Below are 24,014 nucleotides of genomic sequence, written 5' to 3' on the forward strand. Positions count from 1 at the left end.
TAAGAGTAACCAAGCAGAAGAACAGATCAGCAAACTCAAAGACAGGTCACTGAAAATAATTAAGTAAGGGAAGCAGAAAGAAACAAGATTGAAAAAGAGTGATGGTGGTTTGAGGGACTTATAGGACACCAACAAGCTGACTAATTATTGGAGTTTCAGAAGGAGAAGAGATGGAGAAAGCCCAGAAATCTTATTCAAAGTAGTAATGCGAGTAAACTTCCCAAATCAGTGGATGGAAATAGGCATTCAGATCCAAGAAACTCCAAAATCATCCAAATATTATAAATCCAAAGAAATCTGCATCAATGCACCTATAAGCAAATTGTCAAAAGCCACAGACAGAGGATTTTGTGAGAAGCAAGAGAAAATTGACTTGTTACATAGAAGGGAACCCCCTTATGCCTAAGAGCAAAATTTTCAACAGAAGTCTTGCAGGCCAGAAGAGAGAGGAATGATATATTCAAAATGCTGGAAAAAAAAAACAACTGCCAACTAAGAAAACTACAACCAGCAAAACTGTCTTTTAAAACTGAAAGAGAGATAAAGGCATTTGAAGACAAACAAAAACTGAGGGAGTTCATTACCACTAGACTTACCTTAGAAATGCTAAATGAGTTCTTCTTGCTGAAACAGAAGGACTCTAAACAACACACTAGCATAAGAAGATATGGAATTTGTTAACAAAGTAAATATATAGACAATGAATACTGACATACTGTAATGATGTTTGATGATCAATTTCTATTCTAGTATACATGTTAAAAGATAAAAGTATTAATAATAACTACAAAGAATACACTAAAAGATACACAATATAAATAGATATAGATTGTGACAATATATGAAGGGGGAGATTATAGAGTTTTTGTATGTGAGTGAACATAAGTTTTTATCAGCTTAAAATAGACTGTTATGAGTATATCTTATGTAAATCCAAAGGCAATGGCCTCCCAAATACTTATAGCAGTTACACAGAAGAAAAAGACGAAATGTCAAGGCATATCAATATGAAAAATCAGCAAAACAAAAAGGAAAACAGCAAGAGAGAAAAAGACAGATGAAAGAACTACAAGAAAAAACAGAAAACAATTAACAAAATGGTAATGCTAAATCCTTTTCTATCTATCCATCTATGTATCTATCTATCTATTATCTATCATCTCTAAATATAAAATATATAGAACACTGAATGGATAACAGAATGGATAACTGTATACTGTCTACAAGAAACACTTTATATTCAAGCACAAACATACAATAAAAGTAAAGGGATGGAAAAAGATATAACAAGAATATTTGGTAATCGAATGAATAGCTACACTTATATCATACAAAATAGACCTTAAGTTAAAAATATAACAAGAGACAAAAAAGGACATTATATAATGATAAAAGAGTCAACCCACGAGGTAGATTTAACAATGATAAAAATACAGGCATACGTCAGAGGTATTGTGGGTTTAGTTCTAGACCATTGTAATTAAGCAGATATTGTAATAAAGCAAGTGACACATTATTTTTTTGGTTTCCCAGTGTATGTAAAAGTTATGTTTGCACTATAATGTAGTCTATTAAATGTGTAATAACATTATGTCTAAAAATACGATATACATAACTTAATTAAAAATATTTCATTGTTAAAAAGTGCTAACCATTTTATGAGCCTTCATTGAGGCATAAACTTCCTGCTGGTGGAGGATCCTGCCTCCATGTTGGTGGTGCTGACGGGTCAGGGTTGTGGCTGCTGAAGGCTGGGCTGGCTGCGGCAGTTTCTTAAAAGACGACAGTGAAGTTTGCTGCGTCTATTGACTCTTCTTTTCATGAACAACTTCTCTGTAGCATACAATGCTGTTTGACAGCATTTTATCCACAGGAGAACTTATTTCAAAATTGGAGTCAATCTTCTCAAAACTTGTCACTGCTTTATCAACTAAGTTTACATAACAACATTTTGACTCCTTTATTGCCATTTCAACAGTCTCTACAGCATCCTCACCAGGAGTCCATTCCATCTCAGGAAACAAGTTTCTCTGCTCATCCATAAGAAGCAATTCGCATCTGTTCAAATTTTATCACGAAGTTGCAGCAATTCAGTTACATTTTCAGGCTCCACTTTCAATTCTAGCTCTCTTGCTATTTCTATATCTGCACTTCTTCCACTGAGGCCTTGAACCCCTCAAAATCATCCATGAGGTTTGGAATCAACATCTTCCAATCTCCTGTTGATGTTGACAGTTTGATATTTTCCCATGAATCATAGATGTTCTTCATGGCATCTGGAATGGTAAATCCTTTCCAGAAGGTTTTAAATTGACTTTGCAATTTAAGAATCCATCATAAGAATCACTATTTCTGACAGCTATAGCCTTACAAAACTATTTATTAAATAACTAGACTTAGAAGTTAAAATTACTACATGATCAATGGACTGCAGAATGGATGTTGTGTTAGCAGGTATAACAACAACATTAATCTCACTGTCCATCTCCAACAGAGCTCTTGGGTGACCAGGTGCATTGTCAATGAGTAGTAACATTTTGAAAGTAATCTTTTTTTTTTTTTTTCTGAGCAGTAAGTCTCAATAGTAGGCTTAAAATATTCAGTAAACCACGTTGTAAACTGATGTACTGTCATCCAAGTTTTGTTTTTCCATTTATAGAGCACAGAGTAGATGTGGCATAATTCTTAAAGACCCTAGGATTTTCAGAATAGTAATTGAGCACTAGCTTTAATTTAAAGTCGCCAGCTGCCTTAGCCCCTAACAAGAGAGTCAGCCTGTCCTTCAAAACTTTGAAGCCAGGCACTGACTTCTCCTTCCCAGCTATGAAGGGCCTGGGTGTTATCATTTTCCAATACAAGGCTGTCTTGTCAAACTGAAAATCTTTGATTACTGTAGCCACTTTCATTAATTTTCTTAAGTTGATTTTCTGGATAACTTGCTGCAGCTTCTGCCTCAGCACTTGCTGCTTCACCTTGCACTTTGAAGTTATGAATATGGCTTCTTTCCTTAAACCACATAAACCACCTCTGCTAGCTTCACACTTTTCTTCTGCAGCTTCCTTACTTCTCTCTGTCTTCACACAATTGAAGAGAGTTAAGACCTGTCTATGGATAGGCTTCAGCTTAAGGAAATATTGTGGATGGTTTGATCTTATCTCCAGACCATTAAAACTTTATCCATATCAACAATAAGTCTGTTTTGCTTTCTTATCATTCTTGTGTTCATTGTAGTAGCACTTTTAATTTCCTTCAAGATCAGTTCCATTGCATTACTTGGCTAATTGTTTAGTTCAAGGGGCCTAGCTTTCTACCTATCTCAGCTTTCAACATGTCTTCCTCCTTAAGCTTATTCATTTCTATCTGTTGATTTAAGTGAGAGACATGTGGCTATTCCTTTCACTTGAACACAATAGAGGGCATTGTGGGATTATTAATTGGTGTAATTTCAATATTGTTGTGTCTCAGGGAATAGGGGAAACAAGGGATAGGGGAACTCCTGAATGGTGGAACCATCAGAACACAAACAACATTTATCTATTAATTCTTCAAAGAATTATGAAAATGTGACACAGATATATGAAGTGAGCTAATGCTTTTGCAAATTTGGTGCTGATAACCTTGCTGGATGAAGAGTTACCACAAAATTTCAATTTGTAAAAAATGCAATATCTGCATAGTACAATGAAATGAGGTGTGCCTGTTTATACACCTAACATCAGAGCAATCCTCTGTAAAGCAAATATTGACAGAACTAAAGGAAGGAATGTACAGTAATACAATATTAGAGAACTTCAATACCCAAAAGAATCATTTGCATTGATATGGGTATTCTATAATTTGAAGAGTTGTAAAATAATTAAAGAGGGAGATATCCCTCAATAGGACATCTCATGAAATAGAAAAACGATGAAAGATATTCCAGATGTGCTAGACAGGACATGCAGTAACCATTTTTTCTCATTTTAAATTCTTCCACATTTTTTTTTCCAAAATGGGCTTTCAATATATAGCAGTGAACAAAATCAGACAAAAACCCTTGTCCTCATGGAGTTTAGATGCTAAGATTAAAATGATTCCACAGTATTTTCTGCACCCTAAAAAAAAAAAATCAGGAAATAAACAAAATAAGCACTACATTCTCAATTAGATGTTATATTCACTATATATGAAGCAAATAAATTTGGAAATATCTATTTCCTTTTTAATGTGCATGGGACACTGTGATGTTTCAACAAAGATATAATTAAATGTTTACCATATATTTGCCAACTTGCTGTATATTGGTGAAGCACACAAAAAACATTCTTGCCACTTTAGGGAAGAGTTAAATGTGGAAGAATGGAAGTGGAGAGCAAAGTGTTCATAATGTATGTGTAGTTATACATATTTTCATGTGCTTCTTAATTTTGCAAAATATTTTTTTTCAAATTAATCTACTGTAGAATAGTGAATTAAAACCCAGGCTCTTAAAGATAAATGCTTGGATTCATATTCATACTCTGCCAAATCCCAGCTGTCAGACACTGGGGATGCTACTCTGGGACTCAGTTTCTTCATCTATCAAATGGGGCTAATAGTGCTGTCTCTTAAAAGTCCTGTGAGGCTTAGATAATTTATATATGTTAAGCACTTCAAAGAAAGATTAAGAGCCAATAATTGTTAATTATTATCAGTTCCCTCTTTTTTTATTGGTTTTCTTTTCTGATATCTATCTAAACAGGAAGATCATTGAGTACAGGGACCACTTCTACACGATCTGGAAACTCAAACATGGAAGTTGTTTAAGTTGAATTTTAACCAACTTGACTCAAATTTATACTCTTTCAACTTGTATGTTCTTGGATATATATATTTTTGGATTGCCTTCATGATCAACTTCTATAATTTACAACAATGATAATAAACTTCCATTGGGGCTTATTTATGCTATAATTACCTGTACTTGGTTGAAAGAAATAAATTTTACTTTGATGCCACTATACTTTAATTGTTAATTTCCAAAATGTTAATTCATTTAAGCCTTTTTATTTTAACATATTAGTTTTCTTTAGGTTGAGTAAACTCACAGAATGCCTAAAATGGGCTGCATGGCTATAGTCCTGAAGAGAAAGTAGCAGTATTATTTAGAAATAGTTTTTCTTTTAACCTCTTTACATATCATTTCAAATGTAACTTTATTAACATACACGTAAACCCAAATTAATTCATTGTTAAAAATCCTTAAGTGACAAATTCGTGTAGAATAAGAAATATTGATTTTAGTGCTTTCAAAAATAAGATTAGGTTTCTATTTTTAAGAAAAAAAAACACAGGTTTAGACAAACCTTTATCACTGATTGTTACTGTGATTATTAACTATGTCTCATGGAATGACAAGAAGTTATTAAAAACACAAGGTATAACATCTTTCCTAGGTTTACAATAGAAAAAAATAATATATGTTAGATATGTAGCACTTTTACATACGGTGTTTCCTTTGGTTTATAAGCCAATTTGCAAGGGCTAAGAGCAATAATTTTGCATTACTGTTGCATTGTAGTTAAGCAAACTGGGGTTTAGAATACTTTGCAAATAAAGAAATCAATTCATATAATAGACACTGAGAGCACTGAATATAATGGAGCTGTTTTCCACAGAAGCTGAATATGATCTGGAATAACTGTATAATTTTTAGGGCTCTCCAGAGAAAGAAAGCACACACACATGCGTGCGCGCGCACACACACACACACACACACACACACACACACACACACATGCATAGTCCACTCTCCTTATCCCTGGGTTTTGCATCCACAGATTCATCCAACCTCAGATTAAAAATATTTGAAAAAATGATTCCAGTAAGTTCCAAAAAGCAAAATTTGTTGCATTCCAACAATAATTTATATAGCATTTACATTGTATTAGGTATTATAAGTAATCTACAGATGATTTGAAGTGCATTGGAGGATGTGTGTAAGTTATATGCAAATACTACACTCTTTTATATGAGGAACTTGAACATTTGCAGACTTTTGTATCCTTGGGGGTCCTGGAACAAATGCCCCAATGATCTTGAGGGTTAGAGAGATGACACACTCTTTCTCCCTCTCTCTAAATATAAATATATTTACATATATATTTATCAAAATACATAAAGGGATTTATTATGATAATTGGCTCAGGTGATTGTGGGGGCTGAGGTGTCCCATGATTTGCTATCTGCAAGCTGGAGACCCAGGAAAACTGGTGTGTAGTTTAGTCTGAGTCCCGAGGTCTGAGAATCAGGGAGCATATACTATAATTTTCAGTCCAGAGCAGGAGAGGACCAGTGTCCCAACACATTCAGGCACACAGCCATCCTCTGCTTGCTCTTTTCAGGCCCCACCAGAATAGATGAGCCCCACCCAGTGCACTACTCCCAGGCCAACCTCTCCCAGACACACAATCAATAGATATATTAAATTAATGATCATAAATCAAATCTTTAATTATTTTAAAGAAAGTATGACAGCAGCATACAGTGTGAACTGAAAGGTGTATGAAAGTTTGTTGAGTCTAAACTTTTTTCCTCAGTGAGGGAATAAGTTCTCTAACTAATAAGTGCAGTGTCTGGCCCGGAATCTTGTTCTGCTGTTTTCTCATGAACTATTCTTCTTTTATACTATATTGTCTCTAAGAAAATTATTTTTGATGCAGAGAATTTTAAGGGAATTTATGGTGAAAAAGCAGTTAGTAACAACATGCATCCTTGTACATTTTCTTACCATTATATATAAAATGAAGGTAAATAGTTGTACTAATTTCAAAGGTTAAAGATTAAAAGAGTACTTGTCAATAAAATAACTCTTGTTCTGACATCTTTAAGAAATTGTTTCACTCTATACTAGAATTTCCATTTCAATATTTATTCACATTTTCTCCTGCAACATAAATTATCATTCATGCTTCCAGGACATTTCATCTGTCCTAATCCTAAATGAGACACCAGAGAGTTACTTATTCTTTTCTTTGCTAAGGTCTCATTTCTAGAGACCTTAAATTCACCATTTTTAAAAGTGCCTTCATGGCTGTGAGGATTAGCAATGACCTTTGTCTAACTACAGGCCTAATTTCTTAGAAGTAGATACATCTACATGAGAAATATGTACTTTCACATATAGAATGGGTACATCTATATGTAGAAAAGTCCTCATATTTGTAGGCAGGTTATGGAGTCGATCAGTCACATCTTACAAAGTTTAACTGAGACTTAGTTTGTGTCAGAATTTTGCTAAGGATTTTAATATATATCATCTCATTTAATGGTTCCAACATCCTTATGCCTTAATCCTTCCTTCTTTATTAGTTCCTTCCTTCCTTCCTTCCTTCATTCTGTCTGCCTTCTTTCCTTTTCTTTTATTTTTTCCTTCCTTCTCTTGCTGTAGCCTTTCTATAAATATTTTTCAGACTTAATATGCTAGGGAATGCATCATATAGTTTTAGATTATTGCCTAAAGATTCCTACAATTAAAATTAATCTGCAATATATTTTATTTTCTCATTTTGTATCTGTAGAAGTACTTGTAAGTCAGGATGGTAGAATTGTCTAAAAGTGCCAGGGGAAGTAGGGAAAAATTTCACAGAAATGGTGACCTGAAGGTGACCAGTGTGTCAGAGTGATTTTGAATCCTCAATTTATCAACACAAAGTGTATCATCTTGGATGAGTTATTTGATCTTTCTGACATCAGTTTGGTTCATCTTTAGACTGGAAAAAATAATATCCACCTGGATGACTAAGTAATAATTGAAAACAGTTTGTTTGATTTAGCTTCAGGCATGTGGTTTTCACTATGTAGCAAATTATGAGAACTCTGCCTATTAGATTGTGTGATAAGGCATACAGAGTAACATGTAGATGGAAGATGAAACAATCAAACAGGTTAGACTGTTAATTCCAGGTCACAGAAGGGTGAATATCTAAGTCTGATTTTCTGTACTGAGAGTAATACTCCTTCCACGCCAGCACAGCAATCTTAATTGTAAGGAGCACTGGTCAGCTGTTGTCTTACTAAAGTCTCCTGAATGTAGGATTGAACTGCAACACTCTCTTTTCATACACACACTCACAAATACATGCAATAAGCATACTTTAAAAAGCTAATTTTAATTAAATATTTTCTCTGGCTTAAAATGGAATTATTTACCTAATAGAGGAAGATTTCTCTCTAGAAGATAAAAATATCATATACCGTTAGTAGGAAAATAAGCAGGTGTGTTATTTTCTTAAAGCTCTTTTAAGTAATGTCAGACATAATATATTATTATTGCAAACAATAAAAATAAAAGAAGCAGAGTCTAGTTACTGTTTGTCAATTTCATTGCCTGACTGTCAAAATGCAATTGTGATCTTTGTATGTAAGAAGTTAAAAACATCGTTAAAGAATTGATAAGAAAATGTCTCTTAATCACAAATAAAAACATTAGCTTTAAAGTATTTTAAGTACAGTCAGAGATGGTTCTGAAGTTTAGCTTCAAAGAAAGGTGAGGTAAATGGAGACTATGTGCATAATTAAACATTGCTTGCACCATAATTCTCACTGGAATAAAGAAGCCATTAAATTGAAATAATTACCTTGAGTAATATTATTTTACAACTAAAAGAATATACATTTCTAAATTGATAACACCAATGTGCACACACACACACACACACACCTTGCTTTGGTAAGTATGATAAATGACACAGTTCAAATCTTATTATTGAAAAATATAGAATATCAGAGACAAAGGTTTGTGAGAGAAAAATAAACCAAGAAAAATCATATACAAAGAATTAGAAATAAGAATCTTATTGTACTTTTTATCCACAAAAATAAAGGAAATTAAATAATGTCTTTCCTGCAAGAAAATGATCTTCAGTCCACAACAGTCAAAAAAATATATATCAAGAGAGTAAATCTAATAATATTTTCTGATATTTCAGTTTTTACAAATGTGTCTCTCATTCACCATTGCTGAAAGGACTATTGGAAAATAATCACCAACAAAATAAGGAATCACATTGAGAAATATATGTGTTGTCCAACAACCAAGCATCCAGCAGAGAAGTAAGGTTAGAGGAATAGGCAGCATAATTTTGATAGGAAGTTCCAGAAAGACAGCTGGGCTTCCATCTGGAAAGAAGTCAGTTCAGATTCCTGAGATCCCAGATGGAAATGTACAGGGGAGAAACAAACAAGCAAACAAAAGTGGAATTACTTGCTAGACGTCATCATATTGACAAGGGTTTTATATTAAGTTCAAGAACTTTGAGGAAAAGTAAGACCTGCTTTTAAAAAATCCCCTTAAGAGAATAAAAATTTAAGCCACAGCCTGGGAGAAAATATTTGCACATCATACATCCAGCAGAGGATTTGTATCTAGAAAATGTAAAGTGCTGTCAAATTTCAATAAGAAAGCAAACAACTCTATTAAGAGTAGGAAAAAGATTTGAACACATAATTTGCCAAAGAACATATGCAGATAGAAAATAAGTATTGAAAAGATGTTCAAGATTATTCGTAATTAAATCACAATGAGACACATGTTAGAACAACTAAAGTGTAAAAGACTGCCCATACCAAGTGTTGGAGATGATGTAGAATTGAAACCTCAAAAACTGTTGATGAAAATGTATAATGGTAAAACAACTTTGGAGAACATTTAGCATTTTCTTAAAAAAGTAAACGTGCACTAATCATGTGACTCATTCATCTCTTAGGCATTCATATATGACCAATAAAAATGCATGTCCACAAAAGCCTTGTAGTTGAATGTTTATAGCAGCTTTATTTGTAATAGACAATACCTGGAAACAACACCAATGCTCAACAACAGAAGAATGGATAAACAAATTGTGGTATATCCATATAATGGTTTATATATGTAGTAGTAGCTCACTCATGGTGAAAGTATACAACATCCTTTTCTTGCCTATTAGACAGATACTAATACATCTGAAAGTCCAGGAAAAAAAATAGTAAAATTCAATGTATAAATTGTGTTACAACTCTGATATATTGTCATTTCCATCCTCATAGCAAGATAAAGCTGAACAAAATGAAAATTAGTGAGTTTTCTTAGGCCACCAGAAAACTGAGGCTGCAGGGCAAAGTGCCACCCTGAAAACTGAAAAGGTAAGTGAATAGAGAGAGTCATAGTAGAGATCTCTTATTTAGAGCAGAAACCACTGGAGGTATAAACTGGTAAGAACACTAAAATGGGAATTTCAGTGAATTGCTGAAGGGTGAGTATAGACTCATTTGAGAAGGAGAAACTCTTAGGAGCTGCAGTCTCAGGTGTGCCCCATACTTTCATGAGTTGTACCTTTAGGAGATCCACCATGTTCTTACTATAAAAATTTGAAAATAATCCACTAGGGACACAGGCACGGGGATGGGAAGAGTAATCTTTTTGAAATAAGCCCAGACCTTCTTTATAATAAAAACTTACTCTCCAGGGAATAATTTACTGGGGTCTTGTCCCAGAAGTACAGGGAAAGACATTCCTTACATTCAGGACCCCTCTTGCCTTCCTTTCTCACATAAGATGGTGAAATTATATAAGAAGAATCTTTTGTAAAAGCTAGAGACTCAAGACACAGACTTAATAAAAGACTGAGATTTAATTGGAAGATGATAGAATTCTTTTCCTCCCTTAAACCTTGCCACTAAACCAACGGGGTCGAATTTAATAACAGTAGATTACAGCTAAAGAATGTGCCAGATACTTCCCTGTAGAGAAACGTTCCCTGTAGAGAAAGACTTAGAAAGAAAAACAAAATAAAAAGAGAAAATGAAAACAAAGACACTAAAAGAATTTTAAGTCTTTGACAACTATAGGTACAGCAAACACTAAATAAAGCCAAAGTTCCAGTCAGATTAATATAGATTCTCACACTAAAGGCCTATTTACCTCAGTCCCTGTAACTTAACACAATATGTTTAGGTTTCAACAAAAAGCTGCAAGGCATTCTGAATGGCAAGAATGAACACAGTCTGAAAAGACAAAGCAAGCATCCACAACCAAACTCAGATATGACAAAGATGTTGTAATTATCATACAGATAATTTATAATAGTTATGAATAATATGTGAAGAACTGTAAATAGAAAGGAAGAAAGAATTCAAGAACAGATGGATAATTGAAGCAGAGAAGGAAACTCTAAGAAAGAATCAGAAAGAAATGCTAGAAGTCAAAAACACTGTAACACAAATAAAAAATGCTTTGATGGGTTCATTAGTAGACTGGAAACAATTGAAAAACTGAGGAAAGATCAATGAGCTTAATAATATACGAACATGTATATGTATAACTGATTCACTTTGTTATAAAGCAGAAACTAACACACCATTGTAAAGCAATTATACCCCAATAAAGATGTTAAAAAAATAAAAAAAAAATTACAGTCTCCTAAAAAAAAATAATAATAATATATGAACAGAAACTTCCCAGATTAAAATACAAAGAGAAAAAAATGAACAAGAAAAACAGCAGAGTATCAAATGACCATAGGACAATTTCAAAAGCTGTGACATGTGTTTTGGAATATCAGAAGGAAAAGAGAGCACAGAACTGAAGAAATGGTTGAAGAAATAATGGCTGAGAACTTTCCAAAATTAATGACAGATGACAAACCACATATCTAGTAAGCTCAGAGGACACCAAACAAAATAAATACTATAAACAAAAATAAAACACCTCTATCTAGCCATTGTCATATACAAACTGCAGAAAATGATAGGGAAAATTTTGAATGAAGCAAGAGGGGTTAAAACACCTTACCTATACAGGAACAAGGATAAGAACTAGTTTCTCAACATAAACCAAAAAAACAAGAAGAGAGTGCTGTTATAAATTTGAAGAGTTAAAAGAAAAAAAATTATTATACCCTAGAATTCTATACCCAGTAAAATTATACTTTAAAGGTGAAAGATAAAGACCTTCTCAGACCAACAATAATGAAAGACTCAATGCAGGTAGACTTGCTGGGCGAGAATGATATAAGGAAGTCTGTTAGGGAGAGTGAAATGATGTAGGTCAGAAACTCAGATCTACATAAGGAAAGGAAGAGGGTAGAAGAAGAAATAAATAAAGGTAAAACTTAAACTTCTTATTTTTCTTATTCTTTCTTGATCTAAAAATAGCTATTCAAAGTAATAATGGTAACAGTATATTTGGTGATATGGATGAGTGAAGTGAATGACAGTAATTTTGCAAGGGACAGGAGGGATACATTAAGACTACTCTGTTATAAGGTACAGGAGCTACCCATGAGGATTAATATTACTATTTAAAGGTGGAATTGGATTTGTTGAAAAAGTATATTGCAAATTCTGGAACAAGCAATAAAATTTATTACAAAAGTATAATTGATACTTTAAAAAGGAGACAAAAAGAATTATATGAAATACCAATTAAAATCAGAACATATCAAAAGGAGACATCTGAAAATGAGTGAAAAAAAGCCATTTTATCAGAATGGAGAAAAAAAATTAGCATCATCTATATGGTGTCTACAAGAAGCTCAGTATAAATATAAAGACAAAGATAAGTTAAAAGTAAAGACATGGGAAAAGGTATACTGCACTACCACTAATCAAAAGAAAGCTGGAGTAGCTATATTAATTACAGATAAAGCATTTTTTTTAAAAAACAAAGGAAATTATCAGAAACAAATGTATTAGATAATAACAAAGGGATACTAGATTAAAAAAAGAGTCAATTCTCCCAGAAGACATAAGAATCCTTAACATATGTATCTAATAACAGTGTGTCAAATATTTTAGGCAATAACTGATGAAACTGAAAGAGAAGGAGTGAATTCACTATTACAGTTGGACACATCCAATACCCCTGTCAATAACTGATTAGTCAAGCAGGCAGAAACCTAATAAAGATATTATTGACCATTTCAGCAGTATCAATCAACTTGATCTAATTATCATTGACAAAATGTCCCATCGGTCAACAGGAGAAGACACATTCTTTATGAGTACACATGGAACTTTCAATAAAATAGACCACATTCTAGACCCTAAAACACACCTGAACAAATTTGTAAAAATAAAACCATGCAAAGTATGCTCTTGAATTACAATGGAATAGAACTAGGATTCAGTATCACAAAGTTAGCTGGAAAATGTCCATATATTTAAAAATTTAACAATTCATTTTTCATCAAAGAGGAGTTCTTAAGAAAAAATTTAAAAATGATTTTGAACTAAATGTAAATGAAAATAGAACTTATCAAACTTTTGGGGATGCAGCAAAAGCAGTGCACAGAGGAAAACTCATAGCATTAAATGGATATATTGGAAAAGAGAAAAGTCTATGATCAGTAACTTAATCTTTTATCTTAGAACACTCAATAAAGAAGAACAATTTCAGCCTAAATGAGCAAAAGAAATGAAATAAAAATTAGAACAGACATCAATAAAATTAAAAACAAAGAAAATCAACAGTTGTAAAAGCTCATTCTTTGAAAGACCAATAAAATTGAAAAAGACTTTAGCCAGGCAGGTAGAGAAAAAGAGAATAAACAAACTGTTAAAATCATAAATGAAATAGATGTCAACATTATTGTTATTATGAACATTAAAAGGATAATAAAGGGACAATAAAAACCACTTTATGACCCAATATCTGATAAGTTAGAGGAAATTAACCAAGTCCTTGAAAGATATAAACTCTCTAAACTCATGTAAGAAGATAGGTATAATCTGAATAGGCCTATATCTATTAAATTTATTCAGTAATTAATGTCCTTCCACAAAATAAATCACCAGGCCCAGATGATTTCGCTGTTGAATTCTATCCACTCTTCAATAAAAAAATGATGCCTATTCTACAAGATCTCTTCCAGACAATAAAAGCAGAGGGAACACTTCCTAGCTCATTCTCTGACTGGTGTTAACCTAATTCCCAAACTAGACAAGGACATTAAAATAAAGGAAAACTACATAATAATAGCTCTCATGAATATAGAAACAAAGTGCTCAACAAAATACTAGCAACTTGAATCAAACAATAAATAAAAATAATCATAAACCATGAAAAATTGGCATTTATTCCACATATGTAAAGCTGCCTCTAGATTTTAAAATTAAATAAATAAAACTCAACAGTCAGACAAAAGAACCCAGTTAAAAATGTGCAAAAGATCAGAAATCTGACCAGAGAAGATATACCGGTGAAAAATATTAAAAAGTACTCAACATCATTCATCATTATTGATTTCAAAATTAAAGCAACAATGAGATACCACTATACACCTACCTGAATGATTAAAATCCAAAGAATTTACAATACTAACTGCTGGCAAGGGTGCAGAGTAATGGAGACTCTCATTCATTGTTGGTAGGAATGAAAAATTGTACCACCACTTTGGAAAATTGTTTGGAAGTTTTTTTATAAAACTAAACACAGTCTTAGCCCATTCCAAACAACACAGTATGGAAATAAAAGGCAGGGGAAGGTGTGTGGGGAGTGTGAAACAGAGTAATTTTCAGCAGAGAAACCTGACAAACACTACCTCAAGCCAGGTGGCCAAGATTAACCTAAACAGTGATTAGTCATATTGACACTATGTACCTTCAACATGATGTGATGACAATAGAAATAGTGGAAACTGGATGCTGTGTTGTATACAAGAACACTGCACTCTTCCTGTAATTCTGTAAACCTGAAACTCTTCTATAAAAAAAACCCTCTCTGTTAAAAATTAAACACATATATGTAAATAATGTGGCAACATAGAAGTAATTTCTTGAGGATAAAAAGATTAAAGAGTTGAATGTACAGTCTATGGGGTGTTGGACAGGCAAGTATTGATTCTGAGAGTGGAGGACTGCTTTCACTTCATTAAGTGCCTCATGAAATATCATTCTAATAATTTAAATTATTAAATGTTTTAACTTTAGTGATAATAAAATACAATTTGAGTATGTTCAGAAAACAATTTATTCTACACTTTTGTCACTTTAATAGAAGACACTTTATTTTGGCTATGTTAGGGTCACATACAATAGTCTGCTGTCTATATCATTTTTCACTGTCTTTGTGTTTTAATTCTTCTTTTTTTTTCACTTTCACAATATCTTTTTTAGTTCATTTTCTTTTTTTCCAGCAGTTTTGTTATGGCCCCTACTTTTAACCTTTCTTGACTGGAGTTTACTCTCCCTTTAACTTCCTTAAAACATTTAATAAGAAAGAATTGTCTTGAGTTTGTTTCTATGACAGTATTTTTTGTTTTATTTTCACACAAATTACATTGCAAATAGAACCACTTTTTCAGTTTAAGAGTGAGCATCCCAAATTCTGTACTCCTGTTTTGGTTTTCAAAGAGTAACTTATAAGCTTTATTTTAACATATAAGGTAAAACAGGATTTTCTTGATTTTATATATTTTGGTCTATATCTGAAATGATTCAAAGGAGGCCTTCTGTGGCCCTGTCCAGGTCAGTGTCATTGTCCACCATAGCCCCAATTTTTTTCTTTAGACATCTAGACATTCAGATCCTCAATGAATAGGGGACTCCAGCAGATTTCACTAGATTTAAAAATCATTCAACTTCAACAAGGGGTAATTATATCTCTAGTACATACTAAAATATTTAGGAAAGTCCAAGACTTCTATGGCATTTAACATTGCCAAGAAACAGATTTTAGAAAGAAAGGACTAGAAAGGTAGTTTCAACTCTCAAAACATTTTTGGCTATAAGTCACATATAGCTTCTGTTTTTTCATATATTTTAGCTATATATTTCAATGAAAGGTCACTATTTTTAATTTTTATGGAAAATAAAATGCATAGACAATGGAAAGAAAGTTTCATTTAATTAAAAAGCGATTGAAAAATAAGATAATATTCTTAGTTAAATGTGAGGAGAAAGGAAGTCTATCATAAAGCATAATTTAACTGATTTTAATTTCACAAAAACTTTTCTGTTTCCTAAAAGCAAATAATTACATTGGTCAAATGCATGGTGTTATTGTGTCATCATTTTCTGTTTAACTTTAATATTTCAGCCTTCAGAAAATGGCAATCTTGCTGAGGTAGTATTTTAAAATTAGGATTAAATAATTTCTAACTCTTCAGGGTATATTCCAATGTGTCAACAATAATCTCTATAACTTTTAACAATACCTTACATGAAATGGAATGGTTTATACAGTTTAACCAACCACAAGACATAGAAAAGTTAATATAAAATTCATAATTGTAAATAAAATGATAGTCCTTAAGATGGTGACCCCTTTATACTTTATATTCTGTTAGTTACCAAGTATCATGAATTCTTCATTAGAAGTAAAACACATTGATTTTTCTTTCCATTCCCATTCCCATTTTGGGCTCAGGTATTATATATTAACTAGATTATGGCAGGTATAATTTACATGGTTTCATTAACTGTAGCTTTTCCTCATTGAAATTTCCTCATATCTAAAATGAAATTTTAATTCTACCTTAGTGACTTCTTTATTCACTCTCCTTTCCTCTTAAGCAATTTGTTTTTCAAAGAGTTTTCTACATTGAATTTTTCTCTTAACTTTTATAAACCCACCATCTAACTCTAACTTTCTTGTTCTTGTTACACCAATTAAGCTGCATGTAATCATCAAATTTAGTAAACTCACTACATCATTTATATAAATACTCACTCAATAAAAAATTGGAAATGTTTTCCTCCAAAAAGTGCAGTTATCTTGAAATATCTTCTTTCACCAATCTCTTGAACATTATTGTTATATTATCTGCCATCTTTCATCTGAGCCCCTTGGCTCACTCTTGTCTTCTATTTGTAACCAGGTTTTGAATATTCTTCTATGGTGGTTGTCTCTTCTCCATTACTTCTATCTCAACTTTAATTTTAAAAATTTACCATTCTTGCCCTTTTCTGGACTCCCTGCTAGGATTTTCATCCTCCATGCTGCTGGTAGCTATATTGGCATTTCCAAAACACATGAATTTTTCCCCACCCACAGTTTAGTCCAATCTGTGGTATCCCAAATGTGCCCTGGACACTCTAAATGTCAGGTACAGAACATTAGAAATTTTATATCTGTTCACTTATTTTCTACACTTCTAATTTTCATTTCTGTATATGTTTTATCAAGTATAACATAATTTATAAAAAGAAAAAGCTATTTATTGTGTAGATTGTACTTCATAATGGGGTGAAAAAAGAAAAAAAAATCACTGGTTATAGAATCAACTACAAACTCATTAAAAGCTTCCACAGTTCATGATATTATGTATTAAGCACAATGCAAACGTTACACACATTATTTCTAATCCTCACTCAGTTACCTTTTATTGAATGCCATCATAATCTGAACACTATAATAGGCATTTTATACTTAAATCACTCTTTTCTTATATAAAATTTATTTGGTTGAATCAATTTCTTTTTTTTTTAAAGGAGGTGATTTAAGATGATTTGTATATTGGAATGGGAGAAATATTATCTATGTTTCTTTAACAATTGAATCTAAGTTGGGCTTTTTCTGTTAGAGTAACCTAACTACTAAGCTACTGTAAAAGTGATACATCTCACATTATCTAAAATTCCTCAGTAGTTTTTCCTGTGAAATATTATCCTGGTAGCATTGCTGTTCAGTGATGTTAAGGTTGTTATTATGTACAATGGCTCCATCATAGTCGCTGGATTTCTAGGCTTCTTGGCTCAAGAATTTATAAGATGACAATATCACATGGGATGAAAATAATTCCTGAATTGAACTCTCGTATACACTGTGAACATCTGTATGTGTCTAGAAGTGAACAGAGTGTCACTAAGCTTCTACTTTGGATGGGATTTGAAGAATGTCTTTATAAATGAAGAACAGAGTCACCCATTCTTATACCTAACTTTTTAATCCAAATCACAACTTCTTATTCAAATACATCCATATGTGATGTTCATATTAATTTTGATCCTAATAAAATCCAAAGCACTTTGTTCTCAGCATATAGATGAAAATTGACCTCATAGAGATTTTTTCTGTTTGTTTTGTTTTGTTTTTTTCTTGGCTTGCTGTTTTATTTATTTTTCTTGAAATGGAAATACAATATATCAAGTCACTTTCTCTTAGAAAATATAAATGCACAATAATTAGGGTTGCAGAGAATTCTGAGAAACACAGGATTAGCCACACAGTAATGTGAGCTTACATCTGCAGCTAGTCTAAAAATATCACACAGATCTAATTCTGTTTCAATGCAAATGTAATTTGCTGGTGACTGTGTTTGTTTCAAACCATCAATTACTTAATATTTTATTGTATTTTTTTAACTAGGCTACTGGGAAAATAATGCACCTGTGCAGGCTGATACTACTGTAAGATTGTGATTTACAGTCACAAAAATATTTCAATATTGCTTAGTGATTCTTCTATTTTTTCTTAATGAGCATTCACTCACATTTTCTTCCCTGTTTATTTCAAATCTTGTTAATTCCCCTCTTTCTTCCAAAAACACGATTTCCACCAATCACCTCTTATCTCACAGAGAAAATAGAAGATCCCACAAGAGAAATTCCCCAACTTCCTGCCACCAAAGTTACAAGCTGAATAATCTACAACAATCTTTCCTCTTTCCTCCTACCCTGCACTGTGTTCATTGCCAATTGCCTTCTTTCATTTGTTTTATTATTTCTTTAGGCATCCCTTCTTCACAATTTTAACAAGATCAAGACTTTCCAATCTTAAAATAACCTTCCAAAAATTTTACATACATACCGAAATACAAAAATATATGATAAGATTTAGAATCCTAGTCCAGATTCTCTGCTGTGCTCATATCTGTATACACCATTGATATCTGGATAGTTCTACAAGAAAGTCACTCAGGCACACTTCAAATTCAGTATATGCTTAAGTGATTCTGACATTCCTTCTCTCTTACCATCTTATTTTTGCACCTGTTATTCCTGGGTTTCCTTCTCTCTCCTTATGTCAACAGCCTTCAAGACCTTATAATTCTAGCATTCACATATTTTTGGAGTCCACCAGCATCATTATATTTCTACTGTCACTGTAGTAATCATGCCATCCCTATTATTTCACTAGATTAGTGTTACTGACCCCTCCCAAAATTTTCAACTCTCCCAGGTGTACCCACAGATACATTCCTCACACTCCTACTAAACTGACATCCTTAAAATAAAATTTACTATTGTTAATCTGCTACAAAAAATCTACCAGAGACTCCCATTTTCCTTAGATAAAATGTGAGCTCCTTTACCAAAAATGCTGACCCCTTCTTGATATAATCTCTCTCTAAATTCAAAGCTTATATTTTATCATATGTTCTCTGCCCTTTACACTTAAAAGCTCAACTTCTCTCACTTCTTGGAAGGTATCCAGTGTCACACTCATTTCAAAATCTTTATACAGACTTTTTTCTCCTGGAATTCTCCTCCCTTGGCAATTTTCCTAGATGATTCCATTTCATTGTCCAAGTTTATCCTTCTTTCCTATTAAATGTCCCGGTTGCATGTTTTTATAGTGCTCTAGACTATTCTTTTGATAGTAACTTGATGATGTTGCTTGCCTAACCATCTACCTCCTTCATTAAGTTCTTAGTTCTTTACACTGATACCTAATTTCACTTGGTGATTGATGAATTCCTAGTACTTAGCATATTGTCTTTCACATTGATTGGGATCAAATATATTTGTTTAAGGTATTCTTTTAACCTTAGCAATATTTTCAATTGAAATCCAAAAGTTATGGTTAACATATTTTAAATGAACATGACTATACATAACTTTTAGTTGTAAGAAATTTATTATTTAACATTTTCCACATGAATATTAAGGTAGGGCTAGTATATTACTTATGTGAATTTGTATTTTACAGATTTATAATAGCCACAACTAAATTTGCAAAGTGGTAATTTATAACTCAAATTTAATTTCTACATGATTTACAATAGTCATCAAGATATTAGAGTTACCATAAATATCTGATATAAACTAACAAATTAATAACATAATATAATGGCATAAAATCATTTAACAATTTTTAATTAATAGTCAAGGTATACTAGAGAATACTGGGATTTTGAAATTGACAAATGTGGATGTTGATTACTGAGTGAAATTGGACAATAATAAAAGCTACCATTTGATGAATGACTTGTATAGGTTTACATAGTCTAATTCAATCTTTAATTCTGCCCTGTTAATTCAATAGTACTATATTAATTTCTTTAAATTAATCTTTTAAATATATTCTTACCTATATAACAGTGGAGAGAATTAAAACTCATGTGGCCTAAGAACATAGAAAAAATAAATAACATTGATCCAAAAATCCAAAGATTATGCTTTTACATTTATCTTTCTTTAGAAAATTTGAATTTTTTGTGAGGATTACAGCTTATTTCTTAAGTAGTAAAGTGATTTGCCAGAGAAAACCCTTAATGAGTGTTAGTTACTATTTTTTAAAATTATTTTAATATATTAAATCTCAAAATTCCTGTTTGTTTTCTTGCCCTCTGGCAGTAATGGTACCTTCCAACAGAATTGACCCCTGACCCCTCCTTCCACATCAGTGTTGAGTGATGAAGGAGAACGTTACTGCCACACTATTTCTATTTATCATCCTTCCATTAAACCATTTTATGTTTCCTTTTCCATCTTTACTTACCACCCTCCCACCATTCCTGCAGAAGTTGGGTGAAGACTCATTCTGAGTTTAGTCATTTGTATAACAGAATGTTCCATGAATATTTTACATATGTGGGAGCTCTCTCCTCTTGGATTACAAGAACATGTTTTGTCACCAACAGGCACCTTAAGCCTTATGTTTGTAAGAAAATATTACACAAACATTATATTTGAACCATTTTTATTCTTAGTTGTTTTTAAGATTTTTTTTCTAAAACTAATCAGAGAGAGATACTTGTATCTGAAAAAAAATTAAACCATCCATAAAAAAGGATCTTGACTATTGCTGTGTTTCAGTTATGCTGAAACTTGGTATAAAAGACTGTAGTAAGTTGCTGGTTTAATTATGTAATTATACCAGCACTTTTCAGAAGCAGGTGAGTATATATGGCAGGATGAGATACAACGTACCTTGACCATATTTTTCCTGGCCTTGTTTCACAAAGAAGGTGCCTAGCTGTTGGTGACACAGTTCTTGCAGAAAACAGGTAAGAATTTTCTATATCATTAAGTTAGGAAAAACTTCACTAACAATGTATTATTTTTCTGTTTTAAGGTATATTTTAAACAATTGAACTCTACTGTTTCTTGATCAAAATCCAGTCATCAAATCTACTTTCACTTTGGGAATAGAGAAAGAAAGCCAGTCCCCAGGAGTCCTTGAACAAAATATCTGCTTAGAATTTTCCAGCAATACTGAAAGCCCATTTTGCAGCAATTATTTATGACACTTTCATGATAGACTGTAAAACACAATTTCCCAAAATGACTGACAATTTAATTATGCTTGTGAGCCTGGTGGTTCTTCACAGCATGTTTATAAATGGAAGAACAACATGTAAACGGCACTTGATGGAAGAATGGCGTACACAGCCCTCAACATATGTGGTGAGTTGGACAGTGACAGAAAACATCTGCCTGGAGTTCTATGGGGATTGCTGGTTTGGAGATGTAAATACTAAAATGAATACTTCTGGCAATCAAGTTGTTCCCCAGATTTGCCCTTTGCAAATTCAATTAGGAGACATCCTTGTAATTTCTTCTGAACCATCTCTTCAATATCCAGAAATAAATGTGATGAATGTTTCTGAAGCATCATTCATTGACTGTCTGCAAAATACCACAACTGAAGATCAGTTACTTTTTGGTTGCAATCTAAAAGGAATGCACACTGTTAATTCTCAGTGGCTGAGTGTTGGGACACATTATTTCATCACAGTAATGCCAAGTGGTCCATCCCTTTGTCAACTGGGACTTCGACTAAATGTAACAGTGAAAGAGCAGTTCTGCCAGGAATATCTGAGTTCGGAGCTTTGCTCTGGGCATGGTACATGTCTTACTGAAATTTGGAGCAAGATATACAGCTGCCATTGCCAGCCTCCATTCTATGGGAAATACTGCCAGGAGCTGGATTCATATTCCTTTAAGCCATATAAAAATAATGGCAGTGGCATTAATAAAAGAGAAAAATGGAATAAGCAAGGATATGAATGTATCTGTCACCCACAAATTTCAGGTAAGTTTATTTTTTAAAGTAACATAATTCTATTAAAATAGTAAAATAGACTGAATTCATAAATGGTTAGTTACCAAAAAATAGGCTATGTTTTTAAGAATTTGGTAGATTTTTTTAGAATGGGCTAAATTTTGATTCCGGGCATATAAAAATCCTATCAGGCATTCTTTTTTTTTTTTTTTTTTTTTTTTTTTTCAGTACGCGGGCCTCTCACTGTTGTGGCCTCTCCCGTTGCAGAGAACAGGCTCCGGACGCACAGGCTCAGCGGCCATGGCTCATGGGCCTAGCCTCTCTGCAGCATGTGGGATCTTCCCAGACCCGGGCACGAACCCGTGTCCCCTGCATCAGCAGATGGACTCTCAACCACTGCACCACCAGGGAAGCCCCAGGCATTCTTTAAAATAAAAATTGTGCTTATTTAAAGAGGATATCTTAAAAACATATATGCTTTATCCTGAAATACCTATTTTTACATCTTTCCCCAAATCCACTCTTAATGTCTCATTCAAAAAAAAAAAAAAGATTATCAGAATAATATGTTTTAGTCATTAAATGAAAGCCCCAAGGTTATGGTATTTGGGGCAAGCAGTTCTGGGTGATAATGTAGAAATGAAGTGTGGCTCTAAGTCGAGGATAATAAGGACACACATTATTGGGACGAAGGTTTGAAGTTGCTTAGGAGAGTTGGAGAAGAAAGGATGATTGTGAACCCAAAGTAATGTTCTCAATGGTGTTGGTGTGGCACCTATAAAGTAATTGATAAATCAGAAGAACAAGGAGGGAAAGAGAGTGATATAATTATCAACTGTTTTTTTTTAAATTATTAACCAGTTTTTATAAGCTAAATGAGAGGCAATGATGACAAACGTTTGCAAAGGAAGATATTTGGTGAGTGGATGAAGCAAAAAGAAGGGCAACCTAAAAACAGTGTAAATAAACTAGGTTACCTGAGGCTGAAGTGAGGATTTAAGGGAAATAGACTATTCCTATTTGAAAGTTTACTAAGGAAGTTGGGTCATCAGAGAAAAATGAAGAGGAACTTTGAGAAATGTAGGGAATATTTGACATTTGGGAATGTGTGAAAGAATTTCTTTCAATTACAGTTTCAGAGACCTGGCATGGAGAGTTACAAAGGTAAAAGGAGGATGATCTAACAAAGGGAAATGCTTGGCGTTGGCAATGACGGGATGAGAAAACACGCAACAGACTAACAGCACATTTTGGTCAGGAGAGGGGAAGGGGGGTGAGAAGCAGATGTGACTGGAGCCAACTGGGCTCAGTGATATAACTGCAATTTTGTAGGGCATGCCTTAGGAGGATTCAATAGGGTTGCTCTTCTGTGTGACAGGGAAGACTCCCTTGAAGCTAGATTTGAGGAGACTGTGTGATAAAGTATAATGGAAGAACTCTATAAGCCATTTTAGGCTCCAAAATTCACCTAAGCCAATCATTTAAAATGTAATTTAGACTCTTTAGGGAAGAAGTACTGAGGCTATTTCAGAAGTTAATCCCAGCATTATCAACTGGGCATCCTCTCTGTATAACTGGGATCAGATTCGCATTTGACTCTACTGGCAGGGGTGATAAAAGATGTAAGTTAACCTGACTCATAGTATATCAGATAATTAAAATTAAAACAGGTCAGCAAAAATAAATAAATAAATAAATAAAAGCACTCAAATATCTGATTTAGGGTGAATGGAGAAATAATTTAATCCAGAGCTTCTAAAGTATACGTTTTAAACCATCCAAAGAACTTTAGAGAATATTTGACCAGAAAATTTCTACTACCTACATAATATTAACTGGCATAGATATA

The 24,014-nt window shown here is 32.9% G+C and overlaps 1 protein-coding gene across 2 annotated transcripts in view; it reads left to right on the forward strand.

Moving 5' to 3' along the window:
* Nucleotides 1-21,444: 21,444 nt before the first annotated feature.
* Nucleotides 21,445-24,014, forward strand: part of EYS (eyes shut homolog) — a 1,666,475-nt gene continuing 1,663,905 nt past the window's right edge. For both annotated transcript variants that reach the window (XM_067702876.1, XM_067702877.1), the window contains exon 1: nucleotides 21,445-22,195. In XM_067702876.1, coding sequence (XP_067558977.1) covers nucleotides 21,445-22,195 — 751 coding nt within the window. The remainder of the gene's footprint in view (nucleotides 22,196-24,014) is intronic.

The sequence above is a fragment of the Pseudorca crassidens genome, chromosome 13, assembly GCF_039906515.1.
Source record: "Pseudorca crassidens isolate mPseCra1 chromosome 13, mPseCra1.hap1, whole genome shotgun sequence".
In the NCBI taxonomy this organism is placed as follows: Eukaryota; Metazoa; Chordata; class Mammalia; order Artiodactyla; family Delphinidae; genus Pseudorca; species Pseudorca crassidens.